This window comes from Protopterus annectens, chromosome 2.part2 (assembly GCF_019279795.1).
Source record: "Protopterus annectens isolate FY-2018-M chromosome 2.part2, PAN1.0, whole genome shotgun sequence".
NCBI lineage: Eukaryota > Metazoa > Chordata > Ceratodontiformes > Protopteridae > Protopterus > Protopterus annectens.
In genome coordinates, this window is record NC_056730.1 from 361,724,801 (window position 1) to 361,745,195 (window position 20,395).

A 20,395-nucleotide genomic window follows, 5' to 3' on the forward strand; every position below is an offset into this window, starting at 1 on the left:
CTATGCAGCTGTCTGAACCACTATGATTTGTATAGTCACGTAGTCAGCGCTTCTCGCTCTTATTATTGAAATGACAGTTACAAAAGCAAACTAATGTAATAAAATCATTGAATGATCCGTTGCGTTACCCTTATTCAGAAGGTGTTTTCCCACCTGCTGCTTTCAACGTTTGCAAAAATTACAAAATATTTTTATATGCACCATTCTGTGAGATATCAGGAGTAGAACTGAAGAGGTGACGAATCATCAAAGTGCAGTAGGTACCTATTGCTTCAGTGCTACCACAGTGCTGGTTGCTCTTCATACACCTGAGTAATTAAAGGTAACTACCCCACCCCCTTCCAAATGTAGGTGAGGAGTATTAAGTTCACTTCACTTCTAAATGGCATACATGGTTCTGCAGAAAATGCAGTTAAAAGCAATAAGGCTGTTAAAGACCAGGATGTTGGTCTGATAATATAAATATTAGAGAACTCGCAGACCAATTTACATTTTATGAGGTGTATAATGCTAGCAGATGACTCTCAGGGCAAATATCCCTATACAAGATCTGACGGACCAGTGCCCTAAATTGCCTTGATTTGTTTCCCTTAGTAGAAATAAACGGTAATGACTCCGAATGTACAGCCTTTCGCTGGCACAACCTGGATACTCTGAATTTTAAAATGTGAATTATCCTTTTTCATGTTGGCTAGCCTCGAGAGCTTGGCATTGGTTAATGCACGTCAACTCCTACTGTTCCCTGCTGCTTCATTCTCGCTTGGGTCTCACTACAGCTACTGAGCAGCAAACAGACAGATCCCAATACTCTCATCAGCATCCCCCCACCAACACCTCCTCCTCTTCCTGAGTCTCTGAATAATACCTAGACAGCAGTCAGTCAGCAAGAGCAGGGAAATAGCGCGGATTTAGCTGCAGCGCAGGCTTCTTTGTCTACATTTATCAAAACTGCCCGAAGAGTTAAATGAACTATATACCAGCATTGAAAGAGTTGTGCATTCAGTGGTGTAGTTCTGGTTCCGTCATCGGTGGAATTGGCATTTTGTTTGCTTCCTTTGTGTCTTTCTACCTTTCACAATGCTGCTGGGTAAAAAGTTGTGTTCGGACAGCGATCAGATTTGTATGAGGTAAAACTGACATTATCTTGCGGCACCTGAACTTTTACTCTGATTTGGGGATTAGTGTTTGAGCCACAGAATTTCCACGAGTTGTCCCATTAGGAAAGCATATGTTTTTTTTCTAGACTTGGATGTGCATTTACCTGCAAGGAAGAATCACTCGTAAACCTGGGTTACACCTACATACGATTAGTTTTTCAGGTCCAAGTTCATCTGCCATTCAGGATTTTCCTTTTAAAACGTTACCTGGCACCTTTCTCCCCATCCATTGGAGCCAATGTAGTTTGCATCGATTTATTTCCAGACTACAGTAAAATGCCTGCAGTACCACGAGAATTAAGATAATAATGTTTTTGGGAGGCTATCCGATGAGCCTGCATCTGTTGACCAGTGAGCATTTTCAACCACACTGACCATCAAAGTTTGCTTTCAAGAGTTTTTAAGGTACAGATGTTTTCCCGATAAACTGAATGGCAATTGAAGGTACTGCAACTACGGAACTTGTCCATTGATTCAGATCGTGACTTCTCTCCTACACCATGAAATCTGTTTTTTATAGTCCTATATTCATCATTTTGCCCTGGATCCTGATCGTCCTTATTATGATCGACATCGACACAAAGCGCTCTTATGTCAGGTTGCCCGTTCAGCACCAGCAGTTTGTAGATCGCAAGGGCCCCAGGACCGCTGCAGCCGACCCCGAGTTGCTGCCCATCATCTATGCCATCACCCCCACATATACGCGAGCTGTGCAGAAGGCAGAGCTCACCCGGCTCGCCAACACTTTCCGTCAGGTGCCCCGCCTGCACTGGGTAGTGGTGGAGGATGCGGCCGCGCGCACTGAGTTGGTCGCGCGACTCTTAGCTTCGTCTGGGCTGCCCTATACCCATCTGAATGTGGCTACACCGAGGCGCTACAAGCGAGCTGGCTTACCGCGAGCCACCGAGCAGCGCAATACCGGCCTGAGCTGGTTAAGAGTGCAGCGGCGGTCACCTCAGGAACCTGGAGTCGTATACTTTGCAGACGATGACAACACCTACAGCTTGGAGCTGTTCAGCGAGGTACGATTTAACTTCAGTCACCTCATCACCTTCATCCATCTCTCCCCACCCCACCATCAGCATACTGATTGGCATGCTTATTGTACAATTACTTTAGTGCATAGTGTTTCCTTTTCACAGCCACACTTTGTCTTTGTAAGTCAACCATGGCGTCCAACATCTCTAGATGGTGTACAGCAGTCTTATCAACTTTATCCATTTTATCTTCTCGTTTCGCTTGGATATAAATCCCAGATAAATAATTCTGCTGTTTGCTTATTGCTTATCTTTGTTTATGCACTGCAAACATATGAAAGGTGACCATTTACATTTGCCTTCTTAGTTCAGTTAATAGCTGTGTTGTTTTTTTAAAGCACAGCAGACTTGAAATTGTTAAATTCCACAGCTATTTTGCAAGGTTGGCAGGTTTCTTCCATCACACGGGTCTTTGTCAGTCACACATACGCAACGCACCCCAACGCAGATAGTTTTGTCACTGGGGTATATCCTGCATCTCTTAGAACACGTCTAAAATTACTAGACCCACTAATAAAAGCAAACTCGTCTTTACAACTAGATTCACGGATGAATTTTGCTTATCCTACGACATCACAACATACACTGCCTCAACTCCCAACTGTTGTCATAGCGCTCTGCTGATAAGTATGCTTATGTCTGACTCAGCAAAGGCATCATTTCTTCAAAGAAGCAAATAAATAATAAAAAAATAACCAGCAGGTGCTATAAGTTCGAAGTTGTTGCCCTGGAAAAGTGAGCAAGTCTACCAATGATAACCCGCGCGTGTCAGGGTGGCTTGACTCTCAGAATTTAAACTGTCTGCTCTTGACAAGTGGATGGTCTATATATATCAGTTTGTGTCTACATTTGATACATTGCAATCAGTTCATCTGTTATTGTATATAGCGTCTACGCGTTAAAGTGTTTTGCAAAACACCGAAATAAGTTTTTTATGACTTTTTATTTTATCACAGCATCTTTCTTCGTAAACTGAGTATTACAATAATTAAATAATGCCAATCATTACCTTTACATACGCTGTTTTATTCAGAAAATATATGCTAATAAAACTCATATTATTTATTAGGAATTTTAAACGTCATTAATTTGGTGCCTAAGTCTCAAATACGTTTATGAATGACTTTGTATCTGACTCTTGGGATAAGAGGGGTAAATCTAAACTCAAATCACAGAGGCGTGGAACGATTTGCTTTTACTGCACAACTTCTTATTAAGGGTAATTCTTTTTTTTTTTTTGGGGGGGGGGGTCAGGTGTGCCGATCCTAACTACGTTGCCTCCATGTCAAGAATAGGACAGTCAGGCTGCCATGCTTGTTTAAATTAATACAATGCAAGACCTGCAGTTTAGAATTTAAACCAGGTTTTTCTTTCTTAACATCCCAGTAAATTCTGTGTTGTAGTTGTGGACTGTTGCTATTAAGAACTCAGCTAAAAAAATATGAGAAAACCAGACCAACTTACCCTGGTGGGCACCAACAACTGCTATGTACACTGGTAGGTTAACATGCAACACAGCAATCTTTTCAAATTCTGCCTTTCGTCAAAGTATATTGAATCGTCTTTTTTTGCCTTTTCTTTCTTTCTTTTTCTTTCTTTCGCACAGCATTTATTTAGGCTGCTGCGTTACAGATAAATTATGAGATTTCCTTGTGGTGAGTAGATGCAGTGGTTATATACAATAATTAAAAATAATCTGTGCCGAGTGTTAAGAAGAGGGGAAATGGGGACGCTTGGAAATGGTGAAGCGAAACAATTCAACAATAACTTGAAAAGTTGTACTAAATTTTTGTTTTATCTCTGTACCCTACTATATAGTCATGTAAAGAAAAAGTAGCTAGCTAACAGATATTATGCACAGTTTACATAACAAAATCTGTTGTTCCAGACAGCGTTCGTGACCAAACAAGCTCGGTAAACTGCAAAAGCCACTGTTTATAATAAAGTGACTCGACCGACTTGTTGCGTTTATGAACATCAAGTTAACGTTGAGCACAAGTACGTATAATTCTGCTATCCTGTCTATGTGTAAGGCACGTTTAGAGCTATCTGCTTGACGGTCTAATTAAAAAACAAAATTCAGTGAAAAAAAACGCAAACGGGACTCAAAATTCGCCATCTGTCCTCTTGGTAAGGCTGGATGGAACGTCATAACGCTCAAAAGTCCCTGATGTTGTATCATATTTTTGGACTGTCCATCTTAATGTTTTTCTGGTGAATCATTAAGGATTAGAGTTGATCATTAAAGTTTCATAGTTCTTATTGTTCAGAAAATTACAAAACTGCTGTTCTATTAACTCTTTTAAATAAGTTAGAGTAATTTTTAAAGATGACCCAATTTCTGCCCCTTTGTCCCTCTATTACTTTTGGGTTTTTTTTCCAGGATTAATGGATAAATATTTTGAGAAGTGTGAGTTGGGCTGTCTGCTTCACATGGGTAAAACTTTTTTTTTTTTCATTTGTTGCTGTCGTCATTTGTATAGATCACCTGTCGCAACAGCGAATGTTTTAGCAGCTAACGATCACATGTTACCGACAAGGAATGCACAGGTATAGGGTGTCTATCAGAGGGGGAGAGCAGTTAAAATAAATAGCATCCAGTAATAAGTCCCCCTAACATAAAATGTGCATTTCAGAATGCAACGCCCTGCAACAAATGTAAAAGGTTAGTAGTTCAGCTCTACTTTCCTCAACTTCTTTGGAAGGTGTGTTACTTTTACTCTTTTATCGATTTCTTGTTTCAGAGACCAGAAATGTGATCTAACAAACCTATTAGAGATGCAGCAACATTTTAAGCATTCTACATCTAGGAAATGTAAACTCAAAAAGCTTTCTATAAATCATTTTGCGGGAAAATAACCTCCTGAAGTTCATATACGACCATGGCCAATGGATTAATTCATTTTCTTGTTGAAAGAATGAATGGGAAATATGCACTTGTCAATTTTATCCTCTGGAAGCTACTAGCTTATTAATGTTTAGAAGATCCACTGGAAACAGCAACCAGTTGTGAATGAATGGCACCAACATCATGAAACTGGAAATATGTAATCATTAGACGATTAAGTTCCCTGCATTTTCATGAAGCTCATCCAAATTCCAAAAAATCAAAGTTTTACCCATGTGAAGTAGACAGCCCAACTCACACTTCTCAAAATATTTATCCATTAATCCTGGAAACTCATCCAGAAAGCGTTAAGGACAGGGCATGTTTATTTTGTACAGATATGTGCACAAATATGGCATACAGCTAAACAGTGTATTCTTGTGTGTACCCCATAATGAGGGCATACAAAAACATAATCCAAACAGGAGCAGGCACATTACTTGTATATACCATGCCACTACAGAAACTGGGTTTAAAATAATTATGGGCTGCCATTTGTATTAAAATATGGGTAGATGTTTCCCTTATGTAAGTAGACATTTCACTGAGGCAACACGCATGTAAGTAAAGACAGTGTGCTGCAGATCTGCATTCAAGTCTTAGTACACAAGCATTAAATGTCACATTTATGCTGTTCATGTATACTAAACTTAGCATAAGGATTTATATACCGTGTAGATGTGCTATTAGTAGGCCATGCTTCCTCATGGCTAGTGCTTGAAGAGGTTCGATTCGTTCAAATAACTATACAGTATGAACCTAAAGCAGAACCATTCATGCCAAGAATCACATAAAGTAAGTCATTTATTCATTTCACACAGTATAGTTTCACCAGAATCAGGTTGCAAGACATTAATTCATCAGAATCAAAGGGATTGCAACATTTAGTTATGTATTTTAATTTTATTTAAGAAAAAATGGCGTATGTGTATTTTACCAGTGTAGCTGTTAGGTAGAGGTTAAGGGAGTTGCAAAGAAATGATAAGGCTCATCGCTGCTGTAGCTAAGTGATACCCCTGACGTATGTACGAAACCTTGCCAATAACCACTTTGGACACTTGCTGTCAATAAAAAATACATAACCCTTGTTTTACATGTCACAGAATCATAAAATACAAGGCATCTGAGCCCTGTGGCCATTTACACCCTGACAGAACCCCCCTTACTTTACAATTGCCACAACAAAAGTAATCATTCCGGCTCCCCACTATTTTTTTATTTCGTTTTGCGCTGACAAAAAAGAAATGTGTCAGTGTATGCAGTCATCTGATAGCCATTCCCTTTTCCTTCAGAAAAAGACATTTATATGACCCCCTTGGACAGATTTTTCTTGTCTGCATTCCATTTCAGACGGCTTGACTACAACAGTAAATGCACCTCTTTTCCTTATTTTCTGTGCCAACATGTGAGACTTAAAATTATTTCCTGCTAAACTGTAAAGTCCACCTCTTTGCTTGGAGCTTGCTGACTCACGTTCATAAAATTGCAAATTGTCTGATATATTGTCTAAGAAAATGCAAATTAACATTCCTGCACTAGGTGAGAAACAGCTACATATCTGTAAATGTCTTGTCAGTATCCCAGGGCAATGGAACAGCCAATATATTTTAGGCGCTTGACACAGCAGTCAGCATTATGCAACGCGGTCACAACTTACTTTGCATCTTTTTGATGTCAGCCATAATTCCACAGTTGCAATACTGCTGCACAAAATATGTGACATTAGAATACAAGTGCTATAATTATACATTTAATGTATGGACAATATCATCTTCTGATAGTCTAAAGTAAAAACTGTTACTGTTTTATGTCGCAAAAAAAAAAACATAATCCACAGAAATAACTATAATCCAAATAGCAATTCATCTGGCATCACACTGCTGTCCAAAGCATTTTAGTCAAACAATAATTAGACTCAAAACAGAGCACATCCAAGTTGCTTTAGTAAATAGGAAGACCCAGAAGGGTGTTTAGTGCAGAGCTAGGGGTCTAATTAGGTACATGTCTAGAGGCTGACTGCTTTTTAGCCTCTAGTCATGCATTTAAAAAATCTAATACAAACCTGCAAAGCATTTTTTGCACTTACAAAAAGGGTCATAAAAAATGAAACACATGCAAACATGCATGCATTAATTTCTGATCTGCAGATATTGCTACATTTGAAAAACACAGTAGTCTGATATACTGCTGAAGTGGGCTTTAATGAATGTCAATGACTGGTACAAAACTAATGGCATTTATGAAAATAGGATTTTACCTTTTTTCATAAGGTGACACCTAAGTTGATTGATTTATTGGGGGTGCAGGGGGTCTCCCTCTGCAAGTGATATTCAACCCATTTGCTTCTCCCATGCATTTTTTAACTGAATGCCATTTTACACACTTTTATTTAAGGAAATTATATTCAAAGCACTCCATTGTATAGAAATATATCACCTTTGAAATAAATATATAGGTACATTTGTACAGAGAAAAAATAGTTCCAGTAGGTAATGTTTTATTTAAAGAAATGCAGTAAGAATCCATAATCTTTTTTTCTAACAGATAACACAAATTGAGCTGTGCAATCTAGCTGTGCGACACACCTAATCGTATATCATTGTTTGCCTAGAGAATAAATCTATAACTATATTGAAATAAATTTTATGACATGATGGTGATATTGAAGACTTTAGGACATAATGGTGGCCTTTGATCCACTGATTGGGACATATTGCAAAATCATTACTGCATAGCAGTTTACAAGTACAATATTACCACTATTACCCCCAATAAAGTACAATAGTGTTCACTCCCTTCAGTCACCCCTCAACCCCATCTTTTGATGTTAGAACAGTTGCCCATTATCCAGGACTGCCATCTCTTTCTACTTCTTGTTACTTATACTAAATGTAGTTTAGCAAGACACAACCTTTTCAACTTCATTTTGTTTATAGTCAGTGATCCTTGCCCAGATACATTCAAAACGTCTTGTTATTTATCACACCTTGTATTGTTTGTAGTAAATGTTAATGATTTTATCCCAAGACACTGCCTCATTTATTGTGACTTATATTAAACACCTTCTATCCAAGGTAATACATTTCCCATGTAGTTGCTCATTTGTCCAGGGGCACTTGCCTCCTACTGTCAGCTTTCACCACATTGTGTTGCTGTGACATATGCCACACCATCACGTGGAATACCAGAGTGATTTAAGAGCATACAGCATTAACAGCTTACATACATGTATTCGGCATGCCACTGTTTCCCCACAGAACAAGAGAGGGGGGAGGATCTCGCACTTGTGGAAGCTCACCTGAGCCACTGTTCACCAATGAACTCTAAAAAAAATACGCGACAGAAAACTCTGAGGTAATGGTAGAACTACACCATTAATGTTTATGCACTAATATTATGGCAGTGAGTCTGCATCAACACATGGGGTTCTACAGTTTTATAAGCCATCTTAAAATCCATTTATTGCATACATAAATCTTATCAGTATTTCACTATGTTAAAATGCTGGCATAATACAGACCAGTAGGAATTACATGGATAATTTTGTGGCATTTTTGACTGGGGAGTCACATTTTATGTAGCACTGTTACTTTGCTATCAGAATATCATGGCACGGTCAGTGTATGGATCTTGATTTGTGCCATAATGTTTCATTTCACGAATCCCATCTCGTGTCTTTAAAATAATAAAAAGCTAAATTTTGTTAGTCATGAACTTTGTAGCATCTTTACGTTTCTCTTATCAGCCAAGAATACCCCATTACTCAGCTACAGTTTCTGATTTGGATACTATATATAAAAAAAATTGAAAGTACAGTGTCACCATACCATGTGAGCATTTATGCAGGATGTTATGAGCTGTGCTGACTCTTCTTTTAACCTATGAGCTAGACAGATTCATTGCACAACAAACAGCTCTTTTGATAGCCTGAATTTCATCATCTATTTCCGAAGAAACCTGGGCATTTGATGATATTATGTAAATTTCTCATGATTTACTTTAAGTAAATCTAAGTCATTGGATTAAAGCATGACCCTGTTGTTGACAGCCAGCATCATGGCATTGAGGGATAAAGCCCAAGCTATGGCCCACACAGCATGGTTCAATTAGTGGAAGGGGCATCTGAGGCACTGGCGGGGAGGGATGGATTTGCTGGTCCTGGGGAGAGAGATTGCTTCTCTAGACATTCCCTGAGAGAATACATCATCCATAGAGATATAACAAACACAACAGATGAGTGCAGGGGGAAAGGGGGTATGAGAATAGGTCATTAACCCCTCACAGCAGCAAGAATAATGTGGAGCCCTGAGATGCTCTAATGATATTCACCATTCCCAACCCAGTCAGAGCAAGTCTGGGGGATATTACATGTGAGATGAGTTGATGGTTGGCTCAGTAGAAAGGGCTGAGCAAAAGTCTATTATTCATGGTGGCTTTATTCTATATGATATACTTTAGAAGTCTGTTACCTATCTATTGCAGTATGCATGGTTATGAATACATGTTCTGTTTTAAGCAGTATTATTTAATAATTTGTCATTGCATTAATGAAGTATGCAATGGAGAATTGTGTGGTGTCTGATTTATCTAACACAGTTTGGCTTGTCATGTTTTTGCGTCTTATATCACCGATGAGGTTAACTGATGACAGACTGCAAATTTACAAATAAATAATATCTGAAGCAATTCTTTATGCAATATCATTCATTTTAATGCTATATTTTCATTTATCAATATACTCCAGAATAATGTACAACAGTAAGCCAGTTACAGAACAGGTCATCAGATCTGCTTTCCATGCATGACAATTTAAAGAAAACCTTTCCCTTTCACCAAATGATTATTCTCAGAAGAAGTCTACTTTGGAGATGGAAATCAAAACTTTATTTATTTACTTAAATACTTATTTCAGATGTAAACTTCCCAGCATGCCCTATGAAGTTAAATTTTCCACAAATCCTAGAGACTGCTGAAAAAAAATTAAATATCTGTTTTCTGCTGAGGTATTATACCGAACGGAAAGTTTTTGACAAAACAACCCTTTCTTTTTCAGTGAAACTTAAGTTTGTGGAAAGAATAACCTCTGAGTACTGTGACTACACCTAGCCAGCCCCCACTCACCACTCAGCCCACACAATGTTCCCAGCAGTAATATCATATGCAAACGACTTTAAAACAAAATAGCCTGCTCTTCCCAGTGTAGAGATTTACACATGCTACTCAATATAAATATATCTCCCAAATGATGGCCATTCTGTTTTCACTTAGATTTCTCAATGAATGACAAAATATTTAATGCTAGTGAAGTGGGGAATGCATGCAAGAGTGACATTCAGATGGAAGATAACACAGAAGCATGACTATGGTGTTTGACTAGTACAATAATATAATTTATAAAATTAATACAGTTTTATTTCTTGTCTATATATATGTGTGTGCATATATATGTGTGTGTGTGTGTGTGTGTGTGTGTGTGTGTGTGTGTGTGTGTGTGTGTGTGTGTGTGTGTATTTTATATATATATATATATATATATATATATATATATATATGTGTGTGTGTGTGTGTATATATATATATATATATATATATATATATGTGTGTGTGTGTGTGTGTGTGTCTGTGCATGTGTATGTATGCGTGGATTTCTTTATAAACTTCATTAGTAGATCTATTGTTTACTTATCAATCAATTCTTTTTTCTATCTGGTAAGTGGCTAATCTATGCAGACTCATTTCAGACACAAGCCAGCTACCATTACAAGAAGTATGTTTAAGCATCATCACTTTACAAAGTCACATGATCCAATTAAATGAATACGGAAAAATATAATATAACAATTATATGTAAAAGGAGTGTTGTCAATATGAAAAGTGACAGCAGCTGCTACCATTATTATTGCAGCTGAAAAACAAAATTACTTGTTTGTATTTTGACAAATATTTGTTAATTTTTTTGTATTTTGACAAATATTTGTTAATAACTGGTGATTTAAGTAAGACAAGGTGGTTAGGAGAAACATCTGCAAAATGAGAGGCATTCATTTTCAGATATACCCATTTCTTAAGATTAAAAATTATAAGAGTGCTTTTTTGGTTTATGTAAAAATATCCCCTAAGACAAATGAGCTATGGTCAGAAGACCAAAAACTGGAAAGTTTAGAATCTTTCAGTGAACATTCTTACCAAGATGAGACACCTTGCATGGCACCGTGTAGTATTATGCAAGGGGGGGGGGGGGGTAACAATTCACAAAGGTCAAAACCTAGAAGCGAAATAAATTACAATTGAACAGCATGAGGACTGTTCAATATTTCTACACTGCAATCAAATTCAGCAGTCTGTGGGTGGGGTCTATGTAAATTAGAATCACACACATCACAGGTGACTTCGTTTCTTGGAACTGAGTTCTAAGGTGATTCTTAGAGACCAGTACTACACAACATCCAGGCAGACCAGTGTAAACAGTGCATTGTATACTTCTGTTTTTCTGTACGTATGTTTGGGATAATCATGTACCATTTTTGTTTGTTGTGTCTGGACCAAGGTTGTAGCTGAAAATGGTCTTTGGACCAGTTCATTTACCCAGATAACAAAGTTAAAAATAAATAAATAAATGTGCATTACTTATAGCAACATACACCCATTATTTCTAAGGAGAAGCCATAGATGCCATGATAAGGTGTTAACAAAGTAGAAAAGATGTCTATTCACGCAGCTCGACACTGCATGATTATGGTCTGTTCTGTGGGCTGCCTAGCTTCAGTTGTTCCAGCTGCTCAGATAGATGATTCAGAGCCCTGCAATGGAGCACTCAATGGAATTCAGGGCATTATTAATGCAAATGATGCATATTTCTGAATCCCACTTTTGCCAAGCAGGAGATCCTGTCAAAGTGAGCAGACAGCTTAGTTCTTTTCTGGATAATATGTATGAATTTAGCCAGTGACATTCAACCATAGCTGCACACCACCACAACGTGCTTTATGATGGGTTTACAGCTCCTCAGCTCTCTCATCTTTCATGCAGCAGGAGACCTTCTGTAAACCCCTCACTAGCACAACTGCCTAGAAGGATAATACAGCATGGAGGAAACACTTATTTTGTTGTTGTTGTTGTTGTGTCTTTCGGCTTTTCCCGGTTAGGAGTCGCCACAGCGGAACTCCGGTCCGCTAATGATTGGCAGTTGATTTTTACGTGCTGAGTTGCCAGCCCTAACACACAACCTTCTACGAAGATACGTCCATTCACACATGTCTCCACAGTAGACACATATTTTGTAATGGTGATATTCTGAAGCAAACATTTTTATTCAGTCTGGCTAGTAAACTAGACAAAGTATAAGCCACCCAAATATGCCATGACAAAAAACAACTAAACTAAAGAGGAGACAGAGAATCACATAAACACACAAACAAAAAGAACTCTGCATCAGACTTTTTTCGTGCTGCACTGAATAAAGGGTTAAGTTTGAAAATCCTTAACAGCTATCTTGTGGCCTCTGTACGTTGATGGACTAATATGAAAATCACATTGATAAAGAGCACGTAATTATATATATATCGATAATAAATTACTAACTAAGAACAAAAAACCTTGATTTGCCTTTTTTTTTTTTTTTTAAAGGATTGTCAGTACATAAGCAGAATACAAAAATGGCTGATTATTTTCACTTGAAGCATCTTACACTCTTCCCACCAGGTCAAACAGCTCTTGCAACCAATGAAGTAGTGTATTTTATAGTTATATATTATGATTCCATTACATATGTATTCCAGCATCTAAAATAGATTTTTTAACTTTCACTGAGAATTGTCATAAGTTGTTTCCTCAATACCAGGGCCACTGAAAACACCCAAAAGCTCTACCACCTACTAATACAGCCCATTAGATGTTTAGAGTCTGCCTGTTGTGTTTTTTGTGAATGAAACTGTCACCTACAAGTTCCAAATCTATGATTTGTAAGAATACTCCATACCATTCTGTGATTTTCAATGAAGATATCAGTGCTGCTGTAGTCACTGTTATGTTCTTAGCATTATGTAAAGTGCTGTCTGGATAGTCATTTACAAAACTGCACTGTCCAAAATAACCATAAAATGAGCATTCTGACAGACAACTCTCAATCATGGCTGTAGTGTTTTACTAGTGGACAGTTGCTAGCAATCATATAAGTATCTATATATATATATATATATATATATATATATATATATATATATATGTATGTGTGTGTGTGTGTGTGTGTGTGTCTGTGGCATTTAAATGAACAACTACACAGTTACCCAAAAGATAGAAACTCAACCAAAAAAAAAAAACACATACAAAAAAAGTTTTATGCAGGGACAAGTCCCTGTCCACCACATATCATAGGCAACTTACATATGCAAACTACAAAATTGCACAAGAGCAAATAAATGGCAATTCCCACTCATTGCTGTATAGTTACCTCCCACAAACAGACCCTAGCATTGTTTGACCTTATGAACATTGAATCTCATATGCCAGCAAGAAAAACATTCAACATTATGAATGTTCAACAAAATAAATGGCTTCCGTGTATATCATCCATAACCTCTTTTTTTATTTTTTATTTTTCTACACATGGGGCTGGGGTGTCACATTAACAATGACAATCATTTAGAGCCAATGTTCAGACTGTCAGGTCGCTAGCCCTGTCCCATGTGTTCTTCCATACCACACATACCCTCATATCTTTGGCCAATTTAGAGTGTCATTTTATATATATACATACTATATATATATATATATATATATATATATATATATATATAGGAGAGAGAGAAAGTGCACATATACAGATATGTATACACACACACACACACACACACACATATCTATATATATATATATATATATATATATATAGAGAGAGAGAGAGAGAGACACTGACAGACAGACAGATGACAGAGAAAGACATTTCAAATGAAAGAAAAGCTTATCCAGGCAGGTGTTGGTAAATTCCTAAAAGAATGTGAATACATCTGTGTGTCCAGCATTAAAGATATATATATATATATATATATATATATATATATATATATATATATATATATATTTATGCATTTCCATATCACCTGACATTGCTTTATACAGAGTGTACTTTTGTTGCATGCATTACATGTCCACATTTTCTTAGTATGCAGTTTGCATTTGTTTATTTGGTGCAAAAATTTGGCTATTAGGCTAGTCCCCCTCACCAAAATGAGCCTGCTCATCTACATGCCATAAACTAATATTGGACTTGAAAGAAAGTCTTTTTTAAAATACTGTAGAAATAAACTTAAATAAGGAGAACCCTACTGGACTCTAAGTATTAAGTGCTTAGTATTAAAAACATTGCAGTCATATATTGAGATTCTGTAATTTCTGTTGTGATGCTGTACACTTGGCCTGAAGACAGAGGTGAAGGAAACAGGAGGATGGGACGACTCATGGTTTTCAAGACTCAGTGTACAATGTGATGCATAAAGCAAGAAGACTGAATGTAATGAATGACAGCTTAGGCAGCTTTTTGTCAGTCTGCTGCAGAAACCATTTTTATGAGTCAATGCCTATTGTTTTTTATAAACTAGATAAGTATTGTAAACAATTAAATCACTTATTTATAGGGTAGACATGGAAAAATGGCAGAGATTTTATACATTCACATTACAATTTCTGTTTAATATGTTACTGGTTTTAGAAGAACATAGTTGTGTTGCAGCCAAAAGGCAAAGACCAAAAATATACAAAAACGATATAGCTGAAGCCATAATGTGACATTCAATTTAAGTAGCTGTAGTAGATCCCATTAGGATTATGTAGCTCAAGATGTAAGCCAAAAGTGAGCACACTATTGCAAAGGCAATAACATCCCAAAGTAGATAAACAGAGATGCTCATCAATATTCAGTCTGAAGGGGGCAGATATTCAGAAATAGTAGAGTCAATGTCACCACAGGTAATGGACAATAAGGCATAAATGTATGTATCTGTCACTAACTCCATATGAAGGATTGTTATTGCTTTAAGGCAATTATTGCCACTGTGGAAATGTTATGAGCTCACCTTAAAAAAGTATTCTGCAAAGGGTATAATGTAATAGAGATTCATTTGCCAGGGCTGATAGAATGAAAATAAATAGAAAATGTTGTTTTCTGGAATGGGCTCTGGTCTGTATGACCCTGAGCTGGATGATAGCAGGTATAGAGAACTGACATAGTTAATAGTCCTGATCTGATCAACAGTTTGTAAACCTGTGCCAGTTGTGTTATGAACAGCTTTTGTTTAATAAGTATAGATTACAGACATGTAGACAAAACAAATTGGCTAAAACCTATTTAGGGTTCACATCAGTAGTAATCGACATGACTTGAAACAAGTCTTGTAGTTAACTGTTTTGAAGGCTAAGTCTCTTCCATTTTGATTATTACATGAAAATGATGTTTACAGTCCGTATGTGAATCAGACATGTTTTCATTCATTCTCAGCATGGTGAGACTATCTTGAAGAACAGGCAGTGAGGGGAGACGAAGCCTACCCATGTGCTTAACAGCAGTAATTCTGTCTTATTTTCATTTAATAACTGTCTGCATTCAAGCCAAGGCAATAAGATGTAAAAAAAAATCACTGCAAACTTATAAAGAAACAGTTACTCCATCAGGTGAACTAACCGGTAATGTCACATTATCTGCATATAAAGTATCCAAAAGAATGCTTGACGGTCACATGTAAGCTACTTATGAATAATGAAAAAAACAAAGGTCCTTGTACAGACTACTGTAGGACCCTCAAACTAGCAGATGATGGATGGATGGGGGGCTTTATAAATGGATGTTGCTAATTTTGATGAAATTCTATATGTGTTTCTTACATTTCAGTATTACCATGAAAGCATAAATACCGAGCAACCAAACCCATAAAACCTTCTCAGAAGAAACAATGCCATTACCTCTATGAATATATTAGTTAGATCCAGAAATATGACTACACTAATTATGTTACCAATCACAACTCAGAAGTCACTATGATAGGTATATAAAAATAAAGGGGTTCCATTTGCATATTCATGACCCAAGAGTGCGAGTATAATGACTCCAAGAAATTTATTGTGGTTAGAGGGAAAATATATACTAAATACAAATGCTGTATTTCTGAGAATTCCCCTTTTTTTGAGTTACAGTGACCTTTTATTTAGTATACATAAGTAGAATGGGTGCACCCCCCCATACAAAAACACTTTTAATGTGTAACAAGTTTCATACACTGTTGTTACATGCATAGTATCACACTTACATTTTTTGAGTTTTGGGACTCATTGATGCTGTGCAGGGCAGAGAAATTTATATTTTTCATTGTATTTTGTGTACTACAGCAGTCCTCCACTATTAAGAGACTTTGAAAGAGGAGATAGGATTGTAATTTGGCAACAGCTGTTTGCATAGCTGGCGAGTGCCCATCCTTTATCAAATAGTTTGGCAAAGAATTTTATTATTAATGAAAGATAGACAGGATTTGAGTGGCTCAATAGGTAAGATTCCAGGCCCATCTGACACTAATTTAAGTTCAAAGGTATTCTGATCTGCACTGATACATTCAGTGATTCTAAATGGCAGGTTATGAAGCTCAGTGGTAGATACCACTTCTAGTCAGACACGCTTCGTCCTACAACAAATTTCGTACTAGATGTGGCCTTATTCCAGAAAATTAAGAGCGATTTGCAAAAATGATGGTGTAATTCATTAAAATAAAAACAACAGATACTCCTGATATCACACTGCCCCCTGAAAAGGGTCCTTGTGGATTAGTGTTCTATCCTGATTAGCAAACAAGTAAACAAACAAGCAATCCCAAGTCATTTTATGACACACACAATCACCATTAAACTCATTACATATCACCTCCTACCTATGCAATAAATGCATTAGATTTTATCACCAGTAGCACAATGATGGCCATAGCAACATGCTCTGAGCAGCTCTGTCAGTCAGAACAATAGCAAGACCAGTAATGCATAATGGTACATATTCACTACTTACCCTACATGTGAAGTTCATGAAATCTTGTTGTCTGGGGTTCCTATAATATGTCTGATAATGTTCAGTGTATGGGTGCAGCAGGGAAGCCCTCTTTCTTTGAGCATTTTCATTCCAGTGCTTGTTTTCCAGAGGAATCTGTTCCCACTTCTTGCTATTTATAAATTAATGACCATTCTCTAGGAGCTCCCTCTCCCATTTCCTGTTACACTGCAGATCCTTGTTGTCAAAAGGACTGCCCCTCACCTCTTAGCATATCACCATCAGCTCTACACTGAAATGTTCTCGTTTGCCATTCTTGAATGTTCTGTGTACCAGAGAGATTCTTGAGTGTGCTGTGCATAAAGCTCATTTACATCAACATCATTCCAGTGGACTGGCAGAACATAAAGGCTGCATATGCATGCATATGCCTGATTATCGGAGTCAGGTCACCTAGATAAAGTGACACAAAGTGCAAGGGGGAGGACGGAACAAACAGAAGTGCCCATAAATGCATATACCCCAACCCTATACAGGCTTACCAGAGTTAACCAGATCACTATATCCTGTAAAGGGCAAGGACCAGGAGGCTGGTGCGGCTGAAGAAGACTGCTGCATGCTATCATAGCTGTTTAAAAAAAATGTTTCCCCTAACTGTTGTCTGATAAAAGAGGACAGATAACTTGTAGGGGGAGAACAAATAGAAAGCTCATAAGAGAACACTCTCATCTGAGTTTTGGAGCAAAAACACAGTTGTATGTGCATTAGTAGAATGATCTAGGTTAAACTTCAAGAATTCCAAGATTTCCAGAATATTATGCAGATTTATATACATAAGTTTTTTTCAGGTGTACGTGTATGTGTATGATCTGTGGAATGTATATTCTTCTGGTGGAGTACAACCCGGAATGTCCTATATAACCTATATATTCTAAGCCTTGTTATATTAGGTACCAGTGCATCCATGATTTACTAAAAGAGATTGCCTATTAGATAGCTTTCCAAAGTATGCTCATTCAAAGCGATACCACTAAATTATATATATATATATATATATATATATATATATATATATATACATCCCTTTTTCTTTAAAAATAAATGTGCTCAAGCCACATTTATTTGCATTAGGATTAGATTTCTAGACTTCACAGCATGCAAAAAACTTAAACTCGCCAGGCTTTTTTCCTGAATAAATACTATTTAATCTTTTCTGTCTGATGATAATCTAAATACCTCACTGACATGACCTGTAGCACTACTTTACTGCCCTCAGAATGTTAAACATTTGATTTATGTTCATTCTCTGGGCTATCAGTTTTATGATGAGACAGAAGTCCTCAAGCTAGTTTGAGTCTCACACCTTTTTTCTTTCCATGAAGCTGTAGGAAAAAGGATTTTAAGTGCTGGCATTGTTGTAGTAAGGTCTTGTATTTCTCTGATATATTTGCAAATACATACATTTAGCAGAGAATGATCTAAGCTCTGCTACTATTGAAATGATTGTAGCTTGTAACGAGCCTTCATTTTCTTGATTTTAGAGGTAGTTGCATTCTCATTCTGTCTCTTTATTTGATAAATATTATATCCTTGTATATAATGTTGTGAATTATGTAAATAACATTAATTTAAAATCACAGTTATAGTAGTTATTTAAGGGCGTTATCTTGTTCTAAGTTTCTATAATCTATCAGGTTATCACAAGCATATGACATAGTCACGAAAAAATAGTAAAAACAGTTACAACAAAATTCTTGGTGGTGGAAACATAATTGTACTTCAGTGGTCATCCTCACAGTTATTTCATTCATTTGTTTAATCAACTGCTTTTTAATCAAATTGATCTCTGCATCGTACATTGTTAGTAAATATTGTTAATTTTTATTTTATTTTATTTTACATTTGTTGACCGGGCTAGTCTGGCTGGATACATGTCCATTTTCAGCAGAGGCCCGAGGAGAAAAGCTCCACTAACTACTAAGTACATTACATAAAAAAATCATTACTCTTAAGAAATAGCAAAAATTGGAAGTCAAAAGACCATACAGAGGGAAAGATAATTTTAAAGAGAAACATGTATACCATATGCAGTTCATTTACCGTATGCAGTTCATTACATATTAGCATTACATATTAGCAATTACTTATTAGCAATTATACCTAAATTATGCATAGTTAGATTAGAACAGTTAAAAGAGGGGAAAAAGAGACAGGTAGAGATAAGAAGTGTGTAAGAGAAAAGGTTAGTCAGGTGCACTGCAGGAACAAAGCCAATGGTTTAGGTAGTAAAGTTTAATTTTCTGTTTGAATTGAGGCAGGGATGTAGTCAAGGTTATGTCACTAGGTAAGAGATTCCAACTTCTACCTATAGTGTTAGTGAATAGAGAACCACCTGCTGTATTGTTTACCTTTATTGTTTTTGTCATGAGTTTACTAGAGGAGCAAATTGAGTTGAGATTGTTGTAAGGGATTAGAAGTTGAGAGAGTATAGGGGTGTTGTCAGGAAGGTGTAATATGTTGTGGGCTATAGTGAGTTGAGGGATTATTAGGTAGTTTTGAAATTCGAGCCAGCCAAGTTGTTTTAGGTTTGTACAATGGTGGGTCCTAAAGGGGTTACCAGTGGCGAAGCGAGCTATGTTGTTATAACAAGTTGCAAGTTTATTAAGATTGATTTTCTTAAGGTTTGTATAAATGGGGGAAGCATATAGGAGAGTAAATAACTTTTAGAGAGTATGTTAACTTTTGATACTTAATCATCTGTTATCCCATCACTCAGTATTTGCCTTGTTTGTTGAATAATGTTGATAGTATTCTTTTTCTCTGAAAAGTAATGGAAGCAGTGGATAACAGTTATGCATTGCATACAGCATAGACCCAGCCAATACCTTCAATACTATTCCGCATGCATGCATTATCGATAGGCTTGTAAATCTGAATACAAATGCATATTGTACGATAGATAGCTAAATGGTTGCCTGACAGAACCCATGTCGTTAGAGTAGCAGGTGCCACTTTTGAAAGCCAAACAATTACCAGTGGTGTTCCATAGGGCTCAGTTTCATAGAATCTCTTATTTGGTATATATTTCTCAGACCCTCAGGCCAGCACTTCTGGCCAATTGTTAACTAAGTTTGCACATGACTGTAAATTAAGTGTTGCTATTTGATCTTCAACTGACTCACAATTGCACCATCACATTCTAGACCATGTTAACAACTGATGCAAGGACAATGGTCTGAAATTAAATGTAAAAAATGTAGCATAGTTCATTCTCTAAACAAAACAGTTTCACTTA

At 36.8% G+C, this 20,395-nt stretch overlaps 1 protein-coding gene across 2 annotated transcripts in view; it reads left to right on the plus strand.

The window, feature by feature from the left end:
• The first annotated feature begins 502 nt into the window (after positions 1-502).
• Positions 503-20,395, plus strand: part of B3GAT2 (beta-1,3-glucuronyltransferase 2) — an 882,895-nt gene continuing 863,002 nt past the window's right edge. Inside the window, exon 1 of one of the 2 annotated variants that reach the window (XM_044063900.1) lies at positions 503-2,179. In XM_044063900.1, coding sequence (XP_043919835.1) covers positions 1,658-2,179 — 522 coding nt within the window. In that variant the 5' untranslated portion in view covers positions 503-1,657. The remainder of the gene's footprint in view (positions 2,180-20,395) is intronic. The other variant, XM_044063899.1, reaches the window with a different exon arrangement.